The sequence below is a fragment of the Zonotrichia albicollis genome, chromosome 9 (genome assembly GCF_047830755.1).
Source record: "Zonotrichia albicollis isolate bZonAlb1 chromosome 9, bZonAlb1.hap1, whole genome shotgun sequence".
NCBI classification, from domain to species: Eukaryota; Metazoa; Chordata; class Aves; order Passeriformes; family Passerellidae; genus Zonotrichia; species Zonotrichia albicollis.
The window spans coordinates 8241647-8260537 of record NC_133827.1 but is presented as its reverse complement, the minus strand read 5'-3'; the positions used below and the strand labels follow the sequence as shown (position 1 = coordinate 8260537).

General features: G+C 48.3%; 1 protein-coding gene across 1 annotated transcript in view; it reads left to right on the top strand.

The window, feature by feature from the left end:
• LOC141730248 (uncharacterized) overlaps window positions 1-18891 on the top strand; it is a 265824-nt gene extending 246933 nt beyond the window's left edge. The window contains exon 3 of the mRNA XM_074547678.1: window positions 18736-18891. Coding sequence (XP_074403779.1) covers window positions 18736-18891 — 156 coding nt within the window. The remainder of the gene's footprint in view (window positions 1-18735) is intronic.

The following is an 18891-nucleotide window of genomic DNA, read 5'->3' as shown; positions in this document are numbered from 1 at the left end:
GGAAGTGGAGGAGCCAAGATGGCAGGAGGGTGGTCGGGCCACATTCAGGCTCCTTCCACCTCGAGTCTCCAGGTCACAGTTCTCTAAGAGGGCATGTTCATCACCATTTTGGAGCATTGTGGAAGGTCCAAGAAATGCAGGTTTGAGAGGCGGTCCTGAGTTAGTAGTTACCAATGGATTGAATTTTCGACACACTGCTTGCTGGTGAAGGGTCTCAAGAATTGTGTGGGAGATGGGGAGTATGTGGGGTGCAATGGGGTCCCTTTTGATCGAAAAGTTGTACAATTTAACTCCCACTGAGTCCCAAAATTCAGTAGTATAGATTTTTCCAGCAGGGGCATCTGGAAAAATTTTAATGATCCACCTCACAATTGATTTTATTTGCTCTTTGTAAATATTTTGTCATGATCAGAGAGAATTAACAAAGCATGCATATATGCTCCTTTCTACTTTGGACATCTGGCTGCGCATTTTTCTCTTGATCCGCCTTAGGGAGAAGAGCCACCGAACACTCCAATTTAATAATGGGATGTGGGCTCATACTATAAAAACACAGCGGCAAAATGGGCAATAAATGTCTTGCATTTTCCCAAACCCTCCTGCAATCCTTCGCCGGTGAAACCATCATTGTCCCTGCAGATCCTGGCCAAGGTCCCTCGAAGCAATGATGAATCTGCCAGGCTGGCACAATCCAAAATCACAGGGGGCACTGGCCTATCCACCAGCTAACCCCAGCTGACATGATTCAATTTCAGGGTCCCTGTTTGGGCACCAAAAGTCACAATGAGGGTGACTGTGACAAACCTTTCTGGTTCCCCAACTTCAGGGCAAAGGTGGTGAAAATGAAAAGGAGCAGATGCTGGGGAAGATGAAACAGGAAAGCCTTATAAATATGATCACCTGGCAAAAGATTTTGAGAATATGGAAACTATAAGTGAGATTGAAATGAAAGCAAGCTTTGAGATACCAAGCCTTAGTTACTGAACAAATGGAAAACAATGGTATGGCTTGCTGAAAGTAATCTTCTTTTGATGAAACAATACCCTCTGCTTGCAGACAGGTCCAAGGGTCAGAGCAGACCCTACTAGCTTGGCAGAAGGGGTCCAAACAGTAGTTTTTAGGATTTAAAATGTAACACAGTATGGAAATGTAATGATTCTTATAGGCTGTATGTAAATGCTTAAAGATTTGTATCTTGTACTAGATTGGTTAGTGAAAATTAGAATATGCAGCACAAAAGAAGATTTATTGTATTGTAATGGGAACTCCCCTCCTCTTTTGGCTATCCATTTTGGGCAACTCTTTCGAGCCCCTCTTATGGCCCTGCTCCGAGCTGTGGCTGGCAGCTCCAAACAAGGCCCCTGCGCCCACACCCTTTGCAATAAACCACAAGTTCCAAGACCTGGCTTCAGAGATGTCTCGCCTCTGTCCGTCCCAACTGTCCTACCCCCCAATGCTTCTACAAGCAGGATCAATGGAGTTGCCCAAAAAAACTTTATTAACAGGGTGAAAAACAATAAACATGGAGAAGTCAAGCACAGGAAAAGGGGTGGGATCCAAAGATCTGAGATAAAGGTGAAGCAACTATATATACACTTGGGGGTAGAACACTCTAGAACAAAAATCATAGAGGGGAAACAAGTAACCGATAGGGGAGGAGAACTTGGACAACTTAGCATAACAACACTAAAGGCTTATAGGGGAACTCTCAAGCTCACCCTAAGTTAAACGAATGATTTCCAGGGCTTGAAACTTGCGCCCAGGTTTTCCGGGGTAAAATCTGTCTGACTCTGAGTTACAACTGGGCTAACTCCCACATCGCTGCTTTGCTCTGGCCCCTTGGCACCATGTGGCCCAACAGAGCCACAGTGATGTCCTTGGTTCCACGAGGCCCCACAGTGTCACAATGGTCCCTTGGATCCATGGTGCTCTGCAGTGTCACAATGGCCCCTTCATTTCACAAGGCTCCCAAATGTCACATTGGTCTCCATAGGAAGGAAACCACGGAGCCCCCGTGTTTCAGGAGCTGATGAACAGCAACCACCAGAGGCCAAGGCAAGCCTGATCTGTCTGTCCTGGCAGGTTTGCTTGGAGCAACCCTTGGATATTCGAAATTATGAAAGTGGAGTCCTAATTTCAGACATTTTTGCCAGGAGAAGGATGAATTTTTCTATAGTCTTTTCCAGTTGATAGTGGAGCTCTGGAAAAAGTTAAAGATAGAATCTAAAATGTTAAGCTTTGTGTTTTCCCAGATCAACTGCACCTGCGTAAGCAGTATGATAAATTACATAATTATTAGATGGGATGATTGTTTCATAATTAAATATAAATGTTATATAACCATAGGAAGAATAATGAGAAACTATGTTGGAAATTCAGAGGGGGGCTGAGCTTAAATTAAATCTATGTATACAATAGAACAATATAAGTTTAATAATTAACCTGAAAGTTATATAGTGATAGAGTATAAAACATGATCATTTTGGATGTATGGTCAGAATCAGATTTGGGTAATACCCCGATTCCCAGAGCTCTTAAATAAAAAGTACCACATATATTCCCTACGTGATTATGCGTTTTTGAACGCTAACACAGGGCTTGGTACATAGGTGAGTTCTGGCACTCAGGAGTTAAAGACCAGCCACACCTGTCTGTCCTGGCAGCTTTTGTCTGGCAGTAATCCTTGGATACACAGAAATTTGGAAGTGGAATCCAAATTTTGGCCATGGATACCTGGAAAAAATGGACAGTTCTTTTCCATACAAAGGAAAGCCCAGAGCCTCAGTGTTTCAGGGGCAGATGGGAGTGGCCTTCCACATTCCAAGGTCAGCCAGACCATTCAGGTGACACATGGGAGACCAAGGCAGCCACACCAATTTCATGTTCCCTTGCTTCTGCAGGGCCCTGCAGTGTCACAATGGCTCCTTGCTTCCATGAGGCCTTGCAGTTCCACAATTGTTCTCCGCTTCCATGATGCCCTCAGGTGTCATAATGGCCCCTTGATTACAAAAGTCCTTAAGCATCTTAATGGTATCCAGGTTTCCACAAGGCCCCACAGTGCCATAATGGGCTTTGTGTTCCGTGAAGTCCCGCTGTGTCACCATGGTCCCTTGGTTCCATTGGGGCCAGTAGTGCAACAATTCCCTTGGTTACACAAGTTTCCATAGTGTCACAATGGCCCCTTCCTTCCACGAGGCCCTGCAGGGTCACAATGTTCCTTTGGTTCCATGGGGCCCCACAGTGTCACAATGGTCTCTGTGATTCTATGGGGCCTTGCAATGCCACAATGCTCTCCATGGATCCACGGTGCCCTGCAGGATCACAACGGCCCTTTTGCTCCACGAGGCACTGAAATGCAGCAATGGCCTCTTGGTTCCACAAAGCCCTGCTGCTTCACACTGGCCCCTTGGGACCGTGCAGCCCAACTGGGCCACACGTTCTTGGTTCCAGAGGAACAGAAAGATGTTCTTGGTTCCACCAGGCCCCACAGTGTTACAGTGGCCCCTTGGATCCGTGGTATCCTGCAGGGTCTCACTGTTCCCCTTGGTTCCACAAGTTCCTACAGTGGAACAGGTTCCACAAGAGCCTGCAGTGTCACCATGGCCCATTGGTTCCACAATGCTCTGCATTTTCACAATGGTCTCCATAGGAAGGAAACAAGTGAGCCCCAGTGGTGCAGGATCAGATGAGAGGCAGTCACCAGAGGCCAAGTCTAGCCAGACTTGACTGTATGGGCAGATTTTGTCTGGGAGTAAGCCTTGGATATAGAGAATTTTAGACACAGAATCCCAATTTTGGCCATGGGCATCTAGACAAGAAAGACAGTTCTTTTCCATAGGAATAAAGGCACAGAGCCCCAGTGCTTCACGGTCAGATGGGAAGAAGCCCTTGACATGTCTAATTCAATGGGATCTGTCAGACAGCCCCCAGGAGTCCAAACCAGGCAGACCTGTTCCATGTTCCATTGACTTCATTGATGCCCACACTGTCACAGTGTAATCCTTGATTCCATGAGGTCTTGCAATGTCACAATGACTTCTTGGTTTCATGAGACCCAACAGAGTTACAGGGGTCCCTGGGCTCCAAGCAGCCCTGCTGTGTCAGAATGGCTCCTTGTTTCTATGGGCCCCACTGTTTGATCATTTACCCTTGCTTCTGTAGAGGACCCTGAGTTCCACAATGGTCTCCTTGATTCCAGGAGGTTCCGTAGTCTCACCACAGTTTCCTTGAATCTCCATTGTCACAACTGACCCATGGTTCCCTGAGGTTCCATAGTATCACCATGGTCGCTGTCAGAGGCTGGATGAGATCGATGTCCCGAGACACCTTGGGATGCTCGGAATGCCCATGTAGGGCCAGGGCTGGGTCAGGCCTTGGTTTGTGATGGATCAGAGCCCCACCCCCAGCAGTGGCCTGGCAGAGCTGTCAATCACATAGCAAACGCTGTGCTAACCCCACTCTGGCTGAGCCATCAATCAATCACACACCAGCAGCTGGTGCTACCCTGGGTCTGACTGGACAAGCAACTGGAAGTCCAACCCCAGGGGCGGGCCCATGAAGGCCGAGGGAGTTAAAAGCAGAGCATGAGGCCAGCCCACGGTCTGGATCCTGTCTTCTCTTGGGGTTTCTGTGTTCGCGATGCTGGAACCCAAGTAGCTGGTATGTATGTGCGTGTTGTTCTGTAGATCTTCTGTCTTTCTGTTGTTGTCTATTTTTCTCATTCTAATCCTACTTACCGGGAACATTTTTGGTAACTTCACATGTTAAGGGTTAAAGGTTTTTAGGTTAAATGTGTGGGAATCCAGGGCACAGGGAATATTTCTCTGTCTGCTCTGAGGCATCCTGACCCCCAGAGAAACACTGCCTTTAACCTTCCCCCATGGAGAGCACTTCCAGGACTTTGAGACAGATTAGAATTTACCAAAGTCTGAAATAGATTAGAGGGTAGTATAGTATGTCACTTGGGTGAGAAATTTAAGTTTTGGGATTTTTAATATGATGTAGATAGGAAGCAAGATGGAGGAATTTGGATGTAGTCCCTGTCTTCTTCTTCTTCATCATCTATTCCATTTTCTTCAGTGTTGGTGGCACAGGGTGATTGATCAAGGAAAGCACAGTGTAGAGGTTATGTGGACAGTCAAGGGATTAATTATGTGTAGATAAGTAGAAATAATGTATGTTTTAAGAGTTAATTGGTTGAGAAAACTTTTAAAGACCTTAAAACTGTACATTTTAGAGCCATTTTGAGGTATTTGTCCTGCGTGCTGAGCCTGGTATGCACAGCATGCAAAACTTTAGAGAAGTTAACATTAAACAAGAAGCCGAAGACCAAAAAAGTCTGTTGCATCTCCTTTTACCTGGCACAGAACTGCTACAGGAGGGTTTCCCAGATCCAGAGAGCCCTCAGAAAGGCCCAGCATAAAACAGACATCAATAAATGGCACCTTGACAATATTTATAATAGGATGTTTTTTCGATAAAGTTGTTTAATGAAGAGTGTTGTCTTTATAGCCAATCATGTGAAATGTGTTGATTAAATCAACAATGAGGTCCACCTCTAGCAAACTGAGGTATAAAAGAAGAGGATTGAAAAAAGGGTGGCTTTTAGACCCTAGACTTGTGATCTGAGTCTGTGTTATCTCTGACTGAATGGTGATATTTTGGGATCTGTGGGGGCTATTGGGGCTCCCTTCTGAAGCTTGAGACCCAACAGGAGCTTATCTAATAAACTTTGCCTGAAGCTCCCACTGTGCCCATGACAGGAACCCCTGTGAGTGTCAGGCACATCTCGGCTCTTTGGCAGCCTCGGGACTCCTAGGATGTCACCGTGGAGCCCCCGTGAGTGCCTGTGACAGATCGGTGCCTTTGCAGCCCAAGGTGCCCTGGGATGTCACCATGGAATGGCTGTGACTGCCTCTGACCACAGGGCTCTTTACCATCCCAGAAAGCCCTGGGAGGTCTCCATGGAGCCCCTGTGTCTACCTGTGACATTCCAGCTCTGGAACAGCCTGGAGACTCCTGGATAGTCCCCATGGAACCTCTCTGAGGGCCTCTGACAAATCTGATCCTTAGCAGCCAACCATCACCAGGACCCTGTTGCTATGGTCAGTTTCTATGGCAACCATCCCCAGCCCCCTGTTGCTATGGTCAGTCCCTTGGCAGCTCCATGGAGACCCCATGCCAGGGGTGGTTGCCATGGACACCAGCTCAGGCCTGCAGCCACAGCCCGTTGCCATGGCAACCATTGGCAGCCCCATCCCCAGGCTCATGGGATCCCAGAACCACAGAATTGGCTGAGCTGGGAGGGACCCATCAGGATCCTCCAGTCCAACTGCTGGCCCTGCACAGGACACCCCAACAATGCCAGCCTGGGCCTGGCAGTGCTGTCCAAACGCTGCTGCAGCTCAGAGAGCCCTGGAGCTGGGACCCTTCCCTGGGGAGCCTGGGCAGGGCCCCAGCAGCCTCTGGCCATAAACTGTGGAGAGCCTGGTTCAAGCATGGCTTAAAGAAAGAGGCCATGAAGGGATTCAGCTAAGGGAAAAAAGCAGCCTTTCCCAGGCTTGATTCTGTAAATAATTAAGGTTCTCAGCCACTTTTTATATAAACAACAAGATTCTCAAACCGTTCTGTCCTTGGCTGCTACTGGGAACAGATGGCCGGTCTGGGAACAGAGATGAAGGTTTTGAGAACTTTTCATATTATGGTGTGAACACTGATCTTGGTTTCAGTAAACTAACTTCAGGTATTGTAAACAAAAGGAGGAGCTGAAGTTTTCTCTACAGCCTATCAGGAGCTCAGATATTGCAATATGCATGAAGTGAATTAACACTGTTATAAAAGTGCCTGATTGATGAATAAATTGGAGTCAGATGCTGAATCAACAAAGGTGGTCGCTCCCTTCACTTCAACATAATGGTGACACTCGATCGTGATACTGCGATGCACCACGCGAAGTGAAACCAGGTCAGGTCCTATGCAGCGGGACGGTAGGAAAATGCTATAAAGGGATAAAAAAGAAGCTGATACACGTTGTGTGCCTCGGGTGATCATAAAGACGAGCCCGACTGAGACGTGCTGCACGAGGCCTTGAAGAGGCTGCAACCAGCGCTGGAAAAATTAGGTAGGAAAAAGGCAAGCAGCATATTTATAAAAACCACAGATTAAGGGGATGAATTTGCAAAAGGATTTAAAAGGACTTTGGAATAACGGCTATGCTAGAGGGGTTTTCCTTGGCCTCCATGCGGTTTATGACTTAACGGGATGGCGTGAATTCGTTGATTTATTATGGGAGAGTGATAAACCTGTCAAGACGCTGAGCAAGCTATGGGGGGAGAGCCAGCACCGCGGGGGAAGCCGCGCCGTGCCCCGCAGCCAGCGCCAGGCGGCCACCAGCGGCACCAGCACCAGCAGCGCCGCGGCCATGCCGGGCCTGGCCCCGGCGGGAGCCGAACAAAGCCGCCGCCGTGCCGTGAGACCAGAAGTTTTTTCGCCTGCTCCAACATCGCGGGGAGCCGCCCCGGGGACAGCGGAGCCGCCGCGGGGCTGCGCGCCGCGCCCAGCGCGGGGGGACTCGGCCCCCCTCCGACACACGCGCCGCTGGAGCAAATAAGCTCTTGGTAGCTCTGCTCTAAAATGGACAAATATCTGTTGGTTTTCTTGAATGTACCTGTATCTTATTTAAGCTACTTAAATCTGTTACCTTGGTTTATATGTATTTCATACTTATTCTCATAAGCTTTGGTTTTTTTTTTCCTCTCCTGCTCAGACATGTGAAAACTCCACTTATACACAGAAGAGGTAGACTGCAAACTGGTAGTAAGCCAGGAGGGAGAAGACTGCTGCTGTTCTGACGTGGTTGTTTTAGCTTGTTGATTGAAAACTTAGATCTGCAGTTTTGTGGTTTACCAAGAAATACCAGGACTCTCTCTTCTGCCCCTTTTCAGCAGTGTTAGTAATTCAGTGATACAGGTTAGTAACCAGCTTAGGGTGAGGCTGAGAAAGATGGTCACACTTTTTACCTTTCCTTGCTGCTACAAACGGAGCCTTAGCTGTGAGGGGCCCAGGGCTGGAGTGCACTAGGCTCAGGCTCCTGGGCTCGCTCTCTCTCTCTCTCTCTCCTGTCTGTGCAGTTTCTGTTCTTGCCAGTATCCACTCTCCAATAATAATAGTTTCAAGAGGTTTTGCATTTCAAAGTGCAGGCAGATTTCTCTATCAAGCTTTAGTTTGATCCTAAATGCTGCTTTTAAAGATTTTAAACAGTGTCTTATTCCAGTGGTATATGCAATGTGGCTTTGCTGTTCCCTAGGACACACACAATGGGAAAAGAACTTAGAAAAAGAATTAAGAAATGAGAAACCCAGAGTTTTTTGATGACATGGTTTTAGCTCAAGCCCTGAAAGCTAAATTAGGAGTGGTACACATTTTGAATAAAGAAAAATAGTTTTGGTATAGATTAGAAGTTTTATTAAACTACTGATATAAAAGATAATACATAAACACAAACTTTAAGTAATATATGTGTTTTAAAGATTTAAACCGACAAATGTCTATTTTACACAAGGAAAACATCTGTTGATGTATTTCCACAAAGAGGCATTTTATAAAACTACTATATAATTACTTTTAAATAAGAATTGTTTCCTTTCTCTGAATCCAAAGGAAATGTTTGTTTTTTAAAGTGGTGCTTCCTACTCCAAAGCCACTTTAGACGGCATAATAATAATATAAATAAAATAATAAAATATTAAATAAATAATAAAATAAAATAATGATAAATAATAAAATAAAATAATGATAAATAATAAAATTATTATTAATAATAAAATAAAATAATAAAAATATGAAATAAAAAATTTGAAATAATTAATAATTTCAAATTTTAGTTAATAAAGGCATGGTTTTTAAAAGCATGTGATTAACAAAAACATACAGCATTTGATATTCATTTTGGGATATCACTTGCTTTCTATCATGATTGCCGGCAAACAAACTTTTGTTGACCAAAAGTTTTCTGTAAAGATTAAAATTATATTAAGTTATGTAGAATTTAAAGTCAGTTAAGTTTTGTTAAGTGAAAAGGTTTTAAGTATTTTAAGTCTGAATATTATTGAGTTTAGGTGATGTCAGGTTCTGTTAAGTTAAAATATTTGGAGTTTGGGTGTTTTAAGTCTGAATGCTATTTAGTTTAAGGGATGTTAGATAGATTTATGCTTTTATGATAGGCATTTATTTTATGACCTGTGTGCAAAATATTGTTGTGAATATTAGAGAAACTCTAGTTAAAAGAGACAATCAGAAGCATTTGTGAGTCGAGCTGTTTTTGTTTAAAATATATCTGCTGTTTGAGAATAGACAGCAAACATCCTTTAGCTTATTTTTATTAATTATATTAGCACACCTGAGTTTTGTTTGAGCTTTGTAGCGCATAGAATTCTTTTTTATATCTGTTGTATAGCATATCCTATAATTAGTGATAGCCTTTTTGGTTTGTTTCCCTAGCTTAGATCCCTTGTAAGAGAGAAACCTTGCTAGCTGAGAATATTGCTTATAGTGTAATAATTGTTAGAATTGCCTATTTTTGTGTTGAAAAGAGTGTGACAGTTAGCCCATAGAACTTTTCTGATTCTTGTTTAAGTTTTATTGGAGTTAATTGATTTTACATATAAGCTTTGTTGATTTTAAAATAAGTCTGTTAAGTTTAGATATTTTAAGTGTTTTAAATGCATGCTAATTTTTCACTACTCCAAATCAACCAAGGACTGAGAATAACCCAGCTGAGGCCATTTGAGCCAAATGACTAAAGGATTACAGTCTGTAAAACTGATTTTGAACTTTTCTGAGAAACCCAAGAAAAGGGGTGGATGTGAAAATCTCAAGCAGACTCGCCGTTCGCCTCTTCCCCAGGTGCACATGAGGGAGGACAGCTGACAGCCTTTTAACCCTTTGGGGTAAATGCCATTGCTCGGATCATGGCTGGGGGACCTTATAGAGATACTGAGTGTATTTTTGAATGCTATTGTTTGTTTTGCTTTGTATTCTTGGTGGTATTCAAGATATGGTCAGTGGAACGATAGAAAAACTTAGCATACCAACCTCCTTGTGCAAAAAAGAAAAAACCGGGAATTGTTGGAGATTTTTTCAGAAATGGCTTGGAAGGCAGCTGTGGGAGACAGGTTCTCACAGCCTGTTTCTCTAAACAGTAGAAGTTCTCAGGTTGTTTTTAATTACAAGTAAAAGTGACAAACATGAAGACCTTGAGAACCTTGCATATCAGAGTTCTCAGACAGCTTTCTCATAACAAGCAGATATTCTATCTTTGACTGTTTTGGGAAAGCAAAAATAATTTTGAGAACCCAAATCTTGGTATTGGAAACATAAGGAGGAGTTGGTATGTTATCTCTGACCTATTGTGAGCTCGGGTTTGAAATATGCATGAACTTAATTAACACGGTTATAAAAAGTGATTGATTGAGTGAATAAACGGAGTCGATGCTGAACAAGGAAGTTGGGTCTCTCCCTCCATCTTCAATACTGGGGTTTTGGGGAAGAAGCTTCAGGTGTCAGCTCAGCTGGTGCAGACAATTTATCATCTGGTAACATGAAGCCACGGAGTGGGCTGTGACATCACAGAGTGGGTTATGTGCCGTCACCGAGCAGCCGTGGCATCAAAGACAGCCTCTGTGACATCACAGATCCAACTGTGACATTACAGAGCAGACTATGATATCACAGACTCTGGTGTGACATCAGAGACCACCTCTGTGACATTAGAGACATATGTGACATCACAGAGAAGGCTGTGAAATCACAGAAGGGCTGCGTGACATCCCAGCAGGGATGGGTCATCTCAGGTCACTGGGTTGGTCACTCTGCCCCAGCTCCCCCTCACAGTTTCTCCCAACAACTCCAATGCTGTTCATGCCCAGCAGGGTCCTGTCCCCCGGGATCCCCCCGGCCCACCTGGAGCCACAGCCTCCACCAAAGGATGTTCCACAGGATCCACCCCAGAGCCTGACAGGGGACAAGGGGCCAGGGCTGTGTGACCAGAACAGCAAGGACTGGGATTATCCAGGTCACTGTGGCCTGGTTTGGGTTCCCCAGGGCAGGAAAGATGTCTGGCAGCTGGAGCAGGGTCTGGGAAGGGCCCCAAGGTGGGGCTGGAGCCCTTGGGCTGTGAGCAGAGGCTGAGGGAGCTGGGCTGGTCCAGCCTGGAGCAGGGAAAGCTGAGGGGCTCCTCATGCCAGCCTGGCAGTGCCAGCCAGGAGGGGATGGAGAACACAGAGCCAGGCTCTTCACAGGGGGCTGTCGGGAGACAAAAGCCAATGGGTGGAAGGGGAAAGAGAGGAGATCAGCCAGGACAGGAGGAGATGAAATGAGTCAGGCTGCTTTCAGCATTTCCTCAACACCAAGAGCAGCCTGACCTCCCTTCTCCATCCACCACTGACCACTTTGCAAATCAGGAATTGTTCTGACTGTTTTGCCCCCACTCCAGGACGAGAATCCTGATACAAGAACTAATTGTGTTTGTATCTATAATAGAACCATGTTTGTCTGAAAGTAGTTTTAGTATGGAAATCACTTGTGGATGGTGAACTTATCAGACACTGCTGGGATGTTGCACTTAGCTCAGGGAAGAACGTGATTGTTATTAAAATGTATCCTGTTCAACTATGATCTGTTGGCCATGAAGAGAAACTTTCTGGGCCTCTGAATCTCACCAGTTCCTGACTCCCAAAGGACATAAACCTGATGATTTGTGGTTCCCACTCCAATGATGGCACTTGGACCTCCCTCCATAGCCAGAGCAGAGCTCCCTTGTCCCACAAAGTCTCTGGCACAGCAGGGATGAAGGAAACAGGACAGGCTGTGGGGATCAGGGGCAGGGAAGAGCCAGGGAAAAGAATGACTTTTGCATTTGATGGAGCCGTGCCTTCCCTTGGCTTTGTTGGCTGAGAAGAAATGAACATCCCTCTGTGTCTCAGGCAGCTCCTTCTCCAAGGAAAGCAGGTGGGAGTTGGAGTCAAGGAGCTGAAAGCTGCAGGTGCAGCCTGGGCTTGAGGGAGCTCAGATTTGCACAAGGCTATTCTGAGTGCCAGGTCTTGGATGGGGCAAATGGTGGGGTGGGGGTAGGGACAGAGTCTGAGTGATTGTCAGCCATGAAGGGTCTTGATTTTCATATTAATTCAAATTGCATAAGGAGGTACCTGGATTCAGTGTCAATTGGAGATTGCTATTACCAGGGGGAAAAAAAACCTAAACAGGAAATAAGAAATGTTTTATCACTGTCTTTTTAAGAAGAACATATTCAGTGGAATGCAGTACTGAAATCTGTCTAATTAACCACAAAATATTTGAAAATTAAAATTGAATTATCCCAGTGGCTTGGCTTGTTAAGGTATTCTGCATGTTAATGAGCCCTGGGACACTGAATTCCTGCACTGAAGAGCTGAAGGCTGAACAAGCCTCTGGAGCAGGAAAATTCAGCAGCAGCCTCCATGGTGCTGAGGATGTCAGCAGCCCCCACTGAGGCCATCCCTGCCCAGAGACCGTGGGAGAATGGGCAGACAAGGAGAGCGTCCCTGGGGCTGGGGCAGCACAACTCAGAGGCACCAGCGGCTGCAGCTGGGAAATGGAGTGTGGAATGTGGCTGGGAAAGCCCTGCCTGGGCTGGGCCAAGCAGGACACACAAGCCCTGACTGCCATCCCCCAAACAACTCTCTAAAAGAGAAATTTAAAATTAATTACAATTCTTTGCATGCTCTGGGTTGGACTCACTGGAGAAATACCAGCAAAAATTCTCAGGAGCTCAAAACAACAAAACAGCTTTTATTGGTAACTTTAGAGAATCAGAGAAACTTTGGCATAATGTTTAATACGACATCCAATCAACTCAAAACACTTCTCAAAGCATTAACTTGGCCCATTCAACTACATAAACTCTAAGCCTGTTCAATTTTAAGTTACTCAAAATATGCAAGAAGAGGAAATTAGAAGAAGGAAAAGAAAACACAGAAAGAGAGAAAGAAAAAAACCCAAAATACAGAGGAGCACACACACAGCTACCAACTTCTGGATTCCAGAACTGTTCAGATGGAAATTCCAAGAGGAGGTAGGGTCAAGATGTGTGCTTGCCTTGTGGTCAGCCTCAAATACCCCTTGGTCTTCCTGGGCCCTTCCCCCAGGTGGGACTTGGGCTCATTTGGTCCCTCAGGAGCTGGGCTGGGGCTGCAGAGGTGGCTGTGGAGCATTGCCTGTGCTGTGCCAGGGACTGGCAGCCACTGCTGGGCTGGGAGAGTCTCTGGGGGGATTGGGGTTCCAGGGCAGGGCAGGGCTGGCGTTCCAGGGCAGGGCAGGGCTGGACCTGCCCCTTCCTTCCCGGCACACACAAAATGTTTCAAGCCAACAATCTCCTCCAGTCTGTCACAACGGGCAATGTTGGAGGTGAAATCCCAATTCTGGCCATGGGCACCTGGAGGAGAAGGACAGTTGTTTTCCATAGGAAGGAAAGGACAGAACCACAGTATTTGGAAGGCAGGTGAGAGCCTCACTGGGGCAAGGCCACCTAGACTTGTCAGGAATGGCAGATTTTGTCTGGGAGCAGTCTTTGGATATAGGGAATTTTGGAGGTGGATGCCCAGTCTTGGCCATGGGCACCTGGACCAGTTGGGAGTGACTGAGTCTACACTGAGGGCAACCAGGATTGACTGGGACCATGCTGGGGGAAACTGGGATCAGAGTGGATTCATACTGGGATCATACTTGGAGTGACTGGGTCTGTGCTAGGGGCCACTGAGAGCAACTGGGATCAGACTGGGAGCAACTGGCAGCAGCTAGGACCATGCTGTGAGCAACTGGGATCATCATGGCATCAGCTTAGGACCATACTGGGAGTGACTGGGTCTGTCCTAGAGGCAACTGGGATCATACTGTGAGGAAATGGGACCAAGCTGGGACAAATGGAATCATACTGGGAGCAACTGGCATCACACGGAGGGTGACTGGGCCATTCTGGGATCACACTGGAAGTTACTGGGAACAGGCTGAGGGCAACAGGGACCATGTTGGGGTAACTGGGATATACAGGAAGTGACAGGAATCATGCTGGAGGTGACTGGGAGTGGCTGTGGGGAACCTGAATCATGCTGAAAGCTACTGGGATCAACTGGGAGTGAGTGGAATCGCACTGGGGGCAACTGGGATATACTGGGAGAGACGAGAAGTGACTGGGGATCCAAGAGGAGCCATAAAGGAAGTTACTGGAATAATACTGGGAGTATCTGGGAATGACTGGAATCATAATGGGAGTGATTGGAATCATACTGGGTGACTTGGAGTGTCTGGGACCATATTGGGAGCAAATGGCACCATACTGAGAGTGACTGGGTTCATACTGGAATCATACTAGGAAGGACTGGAACCATACTGGGAGTCCCTGGAACTCCCAGGGGTGAATGGGGTGAATGGGAATAGCTGGGACCATGCTGGGGTCATACTGGGAGTGACTGGGATCATACTGGGATGATACTGAGTGTAACTGGAAGTGACTGGGACCATACTGGGGTTGACTGGGAGCCACAGGGCCCATGGTGGGAGTGACCTGGGGGAAACTGGGGCTCAGGGTTGTTCTCCCCCCGGGCTGCCCCAGGTCCTGCTGCCAGAATAGTTCCAGTTGTTCCCAGTTCCTCCCAGTATGATCCTAGTTGTCCCTAGAATAGTCCCAGTCCTTCTCAGCATAGTCCCACTCACTCCCACTTGCCCATAGCATAGTCCCAGCTGTTCCCACTGCGGTTCCAATTCCTCCCAGTATGGTCACAGACATTCCCAGTATATCCCAGCTGGCCCAGTAGGGTTCCCTCAGAATGATCCCAGTCTTTCCAAGTAACTCTCACTTGCCTCTAGCATGATCCCAGTTTCTGGCAGTTGCCCATAGTGTAGTCCCAGTTGCTCCCAGTATGATCCCAGTTGCCCCAGTTGTCCCCTCAGGATGGTTCCAGCACTTTCCAGTTGATTCCAGTTGCTCCCAATGTGTCCACATTTTCCTCCCAATATGGGCCCAGTAGCTTCCAGTACCCCCTAGTCAGGATCCATTCTCACCTGCTGTAATCCCAGTGGCTCCCAGTATAATCCCAGTTGCCCCCAGCATGGTTTCAGTTGCTCCCAGTTGCTCCCAGTGTGATCCCAGTTGAACCCAGTTGTCCCTTGTATCACCCATATGACTCCCCATGTGATCCCAGTCCTTCCCAGCATGGTCCCAGTCATGCCCAGTTGCCCCCAGTGTAGAGCCAGTCACTCTCACTCACTCCCAGTTGCCCCCAGCATGTTCCCAGTGATCACCAGTATGATTACAAACGCTCCCAGTATGTCCCAGTTGCTCTCAGCATGTTCATGGTCATTCCCAGACACTCCCAGTGTTCACAGTAAGGTGCTTTTTATCCCAGTATGATCTCAGTCATGCCCAGTATATCCCAGTTCCCTCCAGAGTGCATCCAGTCATTCCCAGTTCTGCAGTTTGCTTTCAGCATCATCCCAGTTTCTCTCAGTTGCTCCCAGTAGCCCAAAGTGTCATCCCAGTTGCTCCCTTTCAACACCAATATGATCCTAGTAAGCTCCAGTTTGATCCCAGTCACATGCCAGCACTCCCAGTATGGTCCCAGCATAATGCCAGAAACTTCCAATCACTCCCAGTATGGTCCCACCTGCCTCCAGCATGGTTCCAGTTGCTTCCTGCATCAACCCAGTCAGTCCCAGTATGATGCCATTTGCTGCCAGCGTGCTCCCAGTTGCTCCCAGTCAGGCCCAGTACTGAGGATGATGTGCAGGGTGTGTTCCCAGTCACTGTCAAACACTCCCAGTATTAGTCCAGTCCCTCCCAGTATGATCCAAAGATGAGCCCAGTGTGCTCCCAGTCCCTGCCAGTATGAACCAGTTGTGCTCCATATGGGTCCAGTTGCTCTCTTTCACCCTCACTTTTGTTCCAGTCACTCCCAGTATCTCCGAGTGTACCCCAGTTCCCTCCAGCATGTTCCCAGTGTCCTGGTTTAGGGCAAATTTGTTAAAGAATCTGCAAAGGAGGGCCCCTCCAGAAAGCAAAACCCACACGGCCCCTCCCCCCAACCGGTTCAGGAAAAAATTCCTTGGAGAGAGGTGGAAAGAACCTGTTTATTTCAGGCCCAGCACCCCCCAGCACACAAAATTAACAATACCAGATGACACTGCTCTGAGAAAGATGACAAAATCAGAAAATCTCTTTCGGGGGTGGTTGCTCTGCCCTCAGTCCCTCCGGCGCTGGGGCAGCTGCTGCAGCCAAACGGTGCAAACCCTCACTGTTCCCAGGTCCCAGTCCGGAGCAGGTTCGAGATGGTCACAGAAACAGGAGAGGAGAAACAGTCCAGGAAGGAATGTGGACTGTTTAGCTAGAACTAGCTAATAAGCAGAGGCCAAAGCAGAGCAGACGTGAGAGCAGAAAAGAGAGCAAGCAAAGCAGCAAGCTGAAAGCAAGAAGTGAAAACAGCCCCATGTACTGCTCGTCTCTGTGTCCCTGATAAGAGAAACCCAAACAAAACTTCCACTCTTCAGAGCCGGTCTTAAAGGCACAGAACAGATGAATGGGGATACAAGCATCATAACGTCACCCCAGGACACCCAGTCACACCCAGTTCCTTCCAGCAGGATCCCATTTGCTCCCAACCACTCCCAGTCAGCATCAGTGGAGTGGCACTCACTGCTATTATGATCCCAGTCACCTTCAGCATGATCCCAGTTCATATCAGTATAAGCACAGATCTTTCCAATTGCCCCCAGCATGCAGCCAGTCACTCCCAGTTCCTCCCAGTTGCACCTAGCATGATCCCAGTTGCTCACAGCTACTGCCAGTCGTCCTCAGCATAATGCCAGTAACTCCCAGTATATCCCATTTCCCCATAACATGGTCTCAAGTGCCCCCTGCAGGCTCCTGCTCACTCCCAGTATGATCCCAGTATCCATCAGTGCGAGCACAGTCTGCCCTGGCATGGCAGTATGATCCCAGTATGATGCCAGTAGAAACCCAGGACAGTCTCACCATGATTCCAGTACAAGCCCAATACAGTCCCAGTCACTCTCAGTACAATCCCAGTCCAGCCCAGTCCCGGCAGTGCTGCCACTCCTGGGATCCCCCAGCCCTGTGTGCGTTCCCCCCGGGCGGATGTGCCGAGAGGAGCCCCAAGGGCTGGCAGTGGCCAGGCAGGGTCCCCAGCAAGGCCCAGTTTGGATGTGCAGCCCCCAGTTTGCCCAGTTTGCCTCTCCTTTGGCCCGGGCCGGGTTTCCCCCCACCTGCAGCGGCTGAGAGAAACCAAGAGCCCGCGCTGCCCATCCCGACCTGTCCCGGCTCCATCCCCGCTCCTGCCGCGGGCTGTGAGGGCTGCGGGAACAGGGCACCGAGGGTGTGGCTGCTGCTGGGGGAGGAGGAGGAGGGAGGGAAGGGGAGGGAAGGAGGAGAGCCAGAAAGGATGGAAGGAGGTGGGTTTAGGGAGGAGGAGGAGGAGGAATGGAAGATTAGGAGGGGGAGAAAGAGGAGAGACAAAGGAGGATCAAGGAAAGGAGAAGGAACCACAAGGTCAAGCACTCCCTGATTTCGCAGCCCCCACCCATGGGATCATCACCTCCCATCCCACAAGTGCCCTGGGTAGGGGGAGCTCAGCCCAGATATCCTTGGGGGTCTCTGCTTTGGGGTTTTTTTTGGGGTGGTATGTTTGAAGAATGAAGAATTCCAAGGCTGAGCGGAAAAGGCCCCTTGGGGGGACATCGGGGGGTGCCGGTAGCAGCTGCCGGCAGAGGCGGCCTGAAAGGAGCAGAGCCCTGTGTGCCCCAGGAGCCCAAAGTGGGGAGCCCAGGGAAGGGGGAGTGCCGCCATTGGCAGGAGCCTCAAGAGCCTGGAGAGGGGCAGGGGATCCCCCAGCATCCCTAAGTGGGGAGATGGAAAAGGGGGAATCTTTTTGGATTGCTGGGACTCCCAGCAGCCTGGGGAGGGCAGGGACCACATAGACAGGGGACCTTCAATACAAGCGTGACCCCCAGCAGCTGGGACAGGGGGAACCCCAAACACAAAAAGGGAGAGATCAGAGACAGGGAACTGCTGGGAGGCATTTTCAGGGCTGAGTCTTGGTGTTTGGTAGGTTTTTATGGTCACTAAATGGCTGGTGACTTCTAGAGACGGACTTGGGCAAAGGGACCTTCAAACTCATTCCTTGTTTTCCCCCTAACCAGGATTTCCCATTCCCAAACCTTCGCCAGATGGAAGAGAAGGAGGCTTTGAGGAAGATGCCCTCAAAGATGCCCTGGGATACCCAGGCAGGTGAGGAGGAAGTCAGTACCCCTTTCCCCCTCTCTCCTGCTCCATCTCCCAGCCCAGCATGGCTCCCAGCTGCAGGACAACCCTGCTGCCAATGCCGTCCTGCCAGGGATGCACTGGGGGTATCTCCTTCCCCTTCCGGGTGGCATGGAGGCCAATCCCACCCTCTTCTTTTCCTTCCTTCCCCAGGGAAGGAGCTGAGGATGGAGATCAGGGAGGACAAATCCCCGTGGCAGAACCTCATGGAAGAGGCTGTTTTGAGCGGCTCCACAGTACAGGAATCCAACATGCAGGAAAATACCTGGAGATCCCAGAAAACCAGCCCAGGGTGCTCTGAGGAGGAAAGACCCACCCTGTTCCAGGAAGATGGACAGAGTTTCAGCCAGAGCTCAGAGCTGGTGGTCCAGAAGCAGCTTCATGATGGGGAGAAGCACCACAAGTGCTTGGAGTGTGGGAAGAGCTTCAGGCAGAGCAGCACTCTGATCAGCCACCAGATGATCCACACCAGGGAATGGCCCTACGAGTGTGGGGAGTGTGGGAAGGGCTTCAGCTGCCGCTCCTAA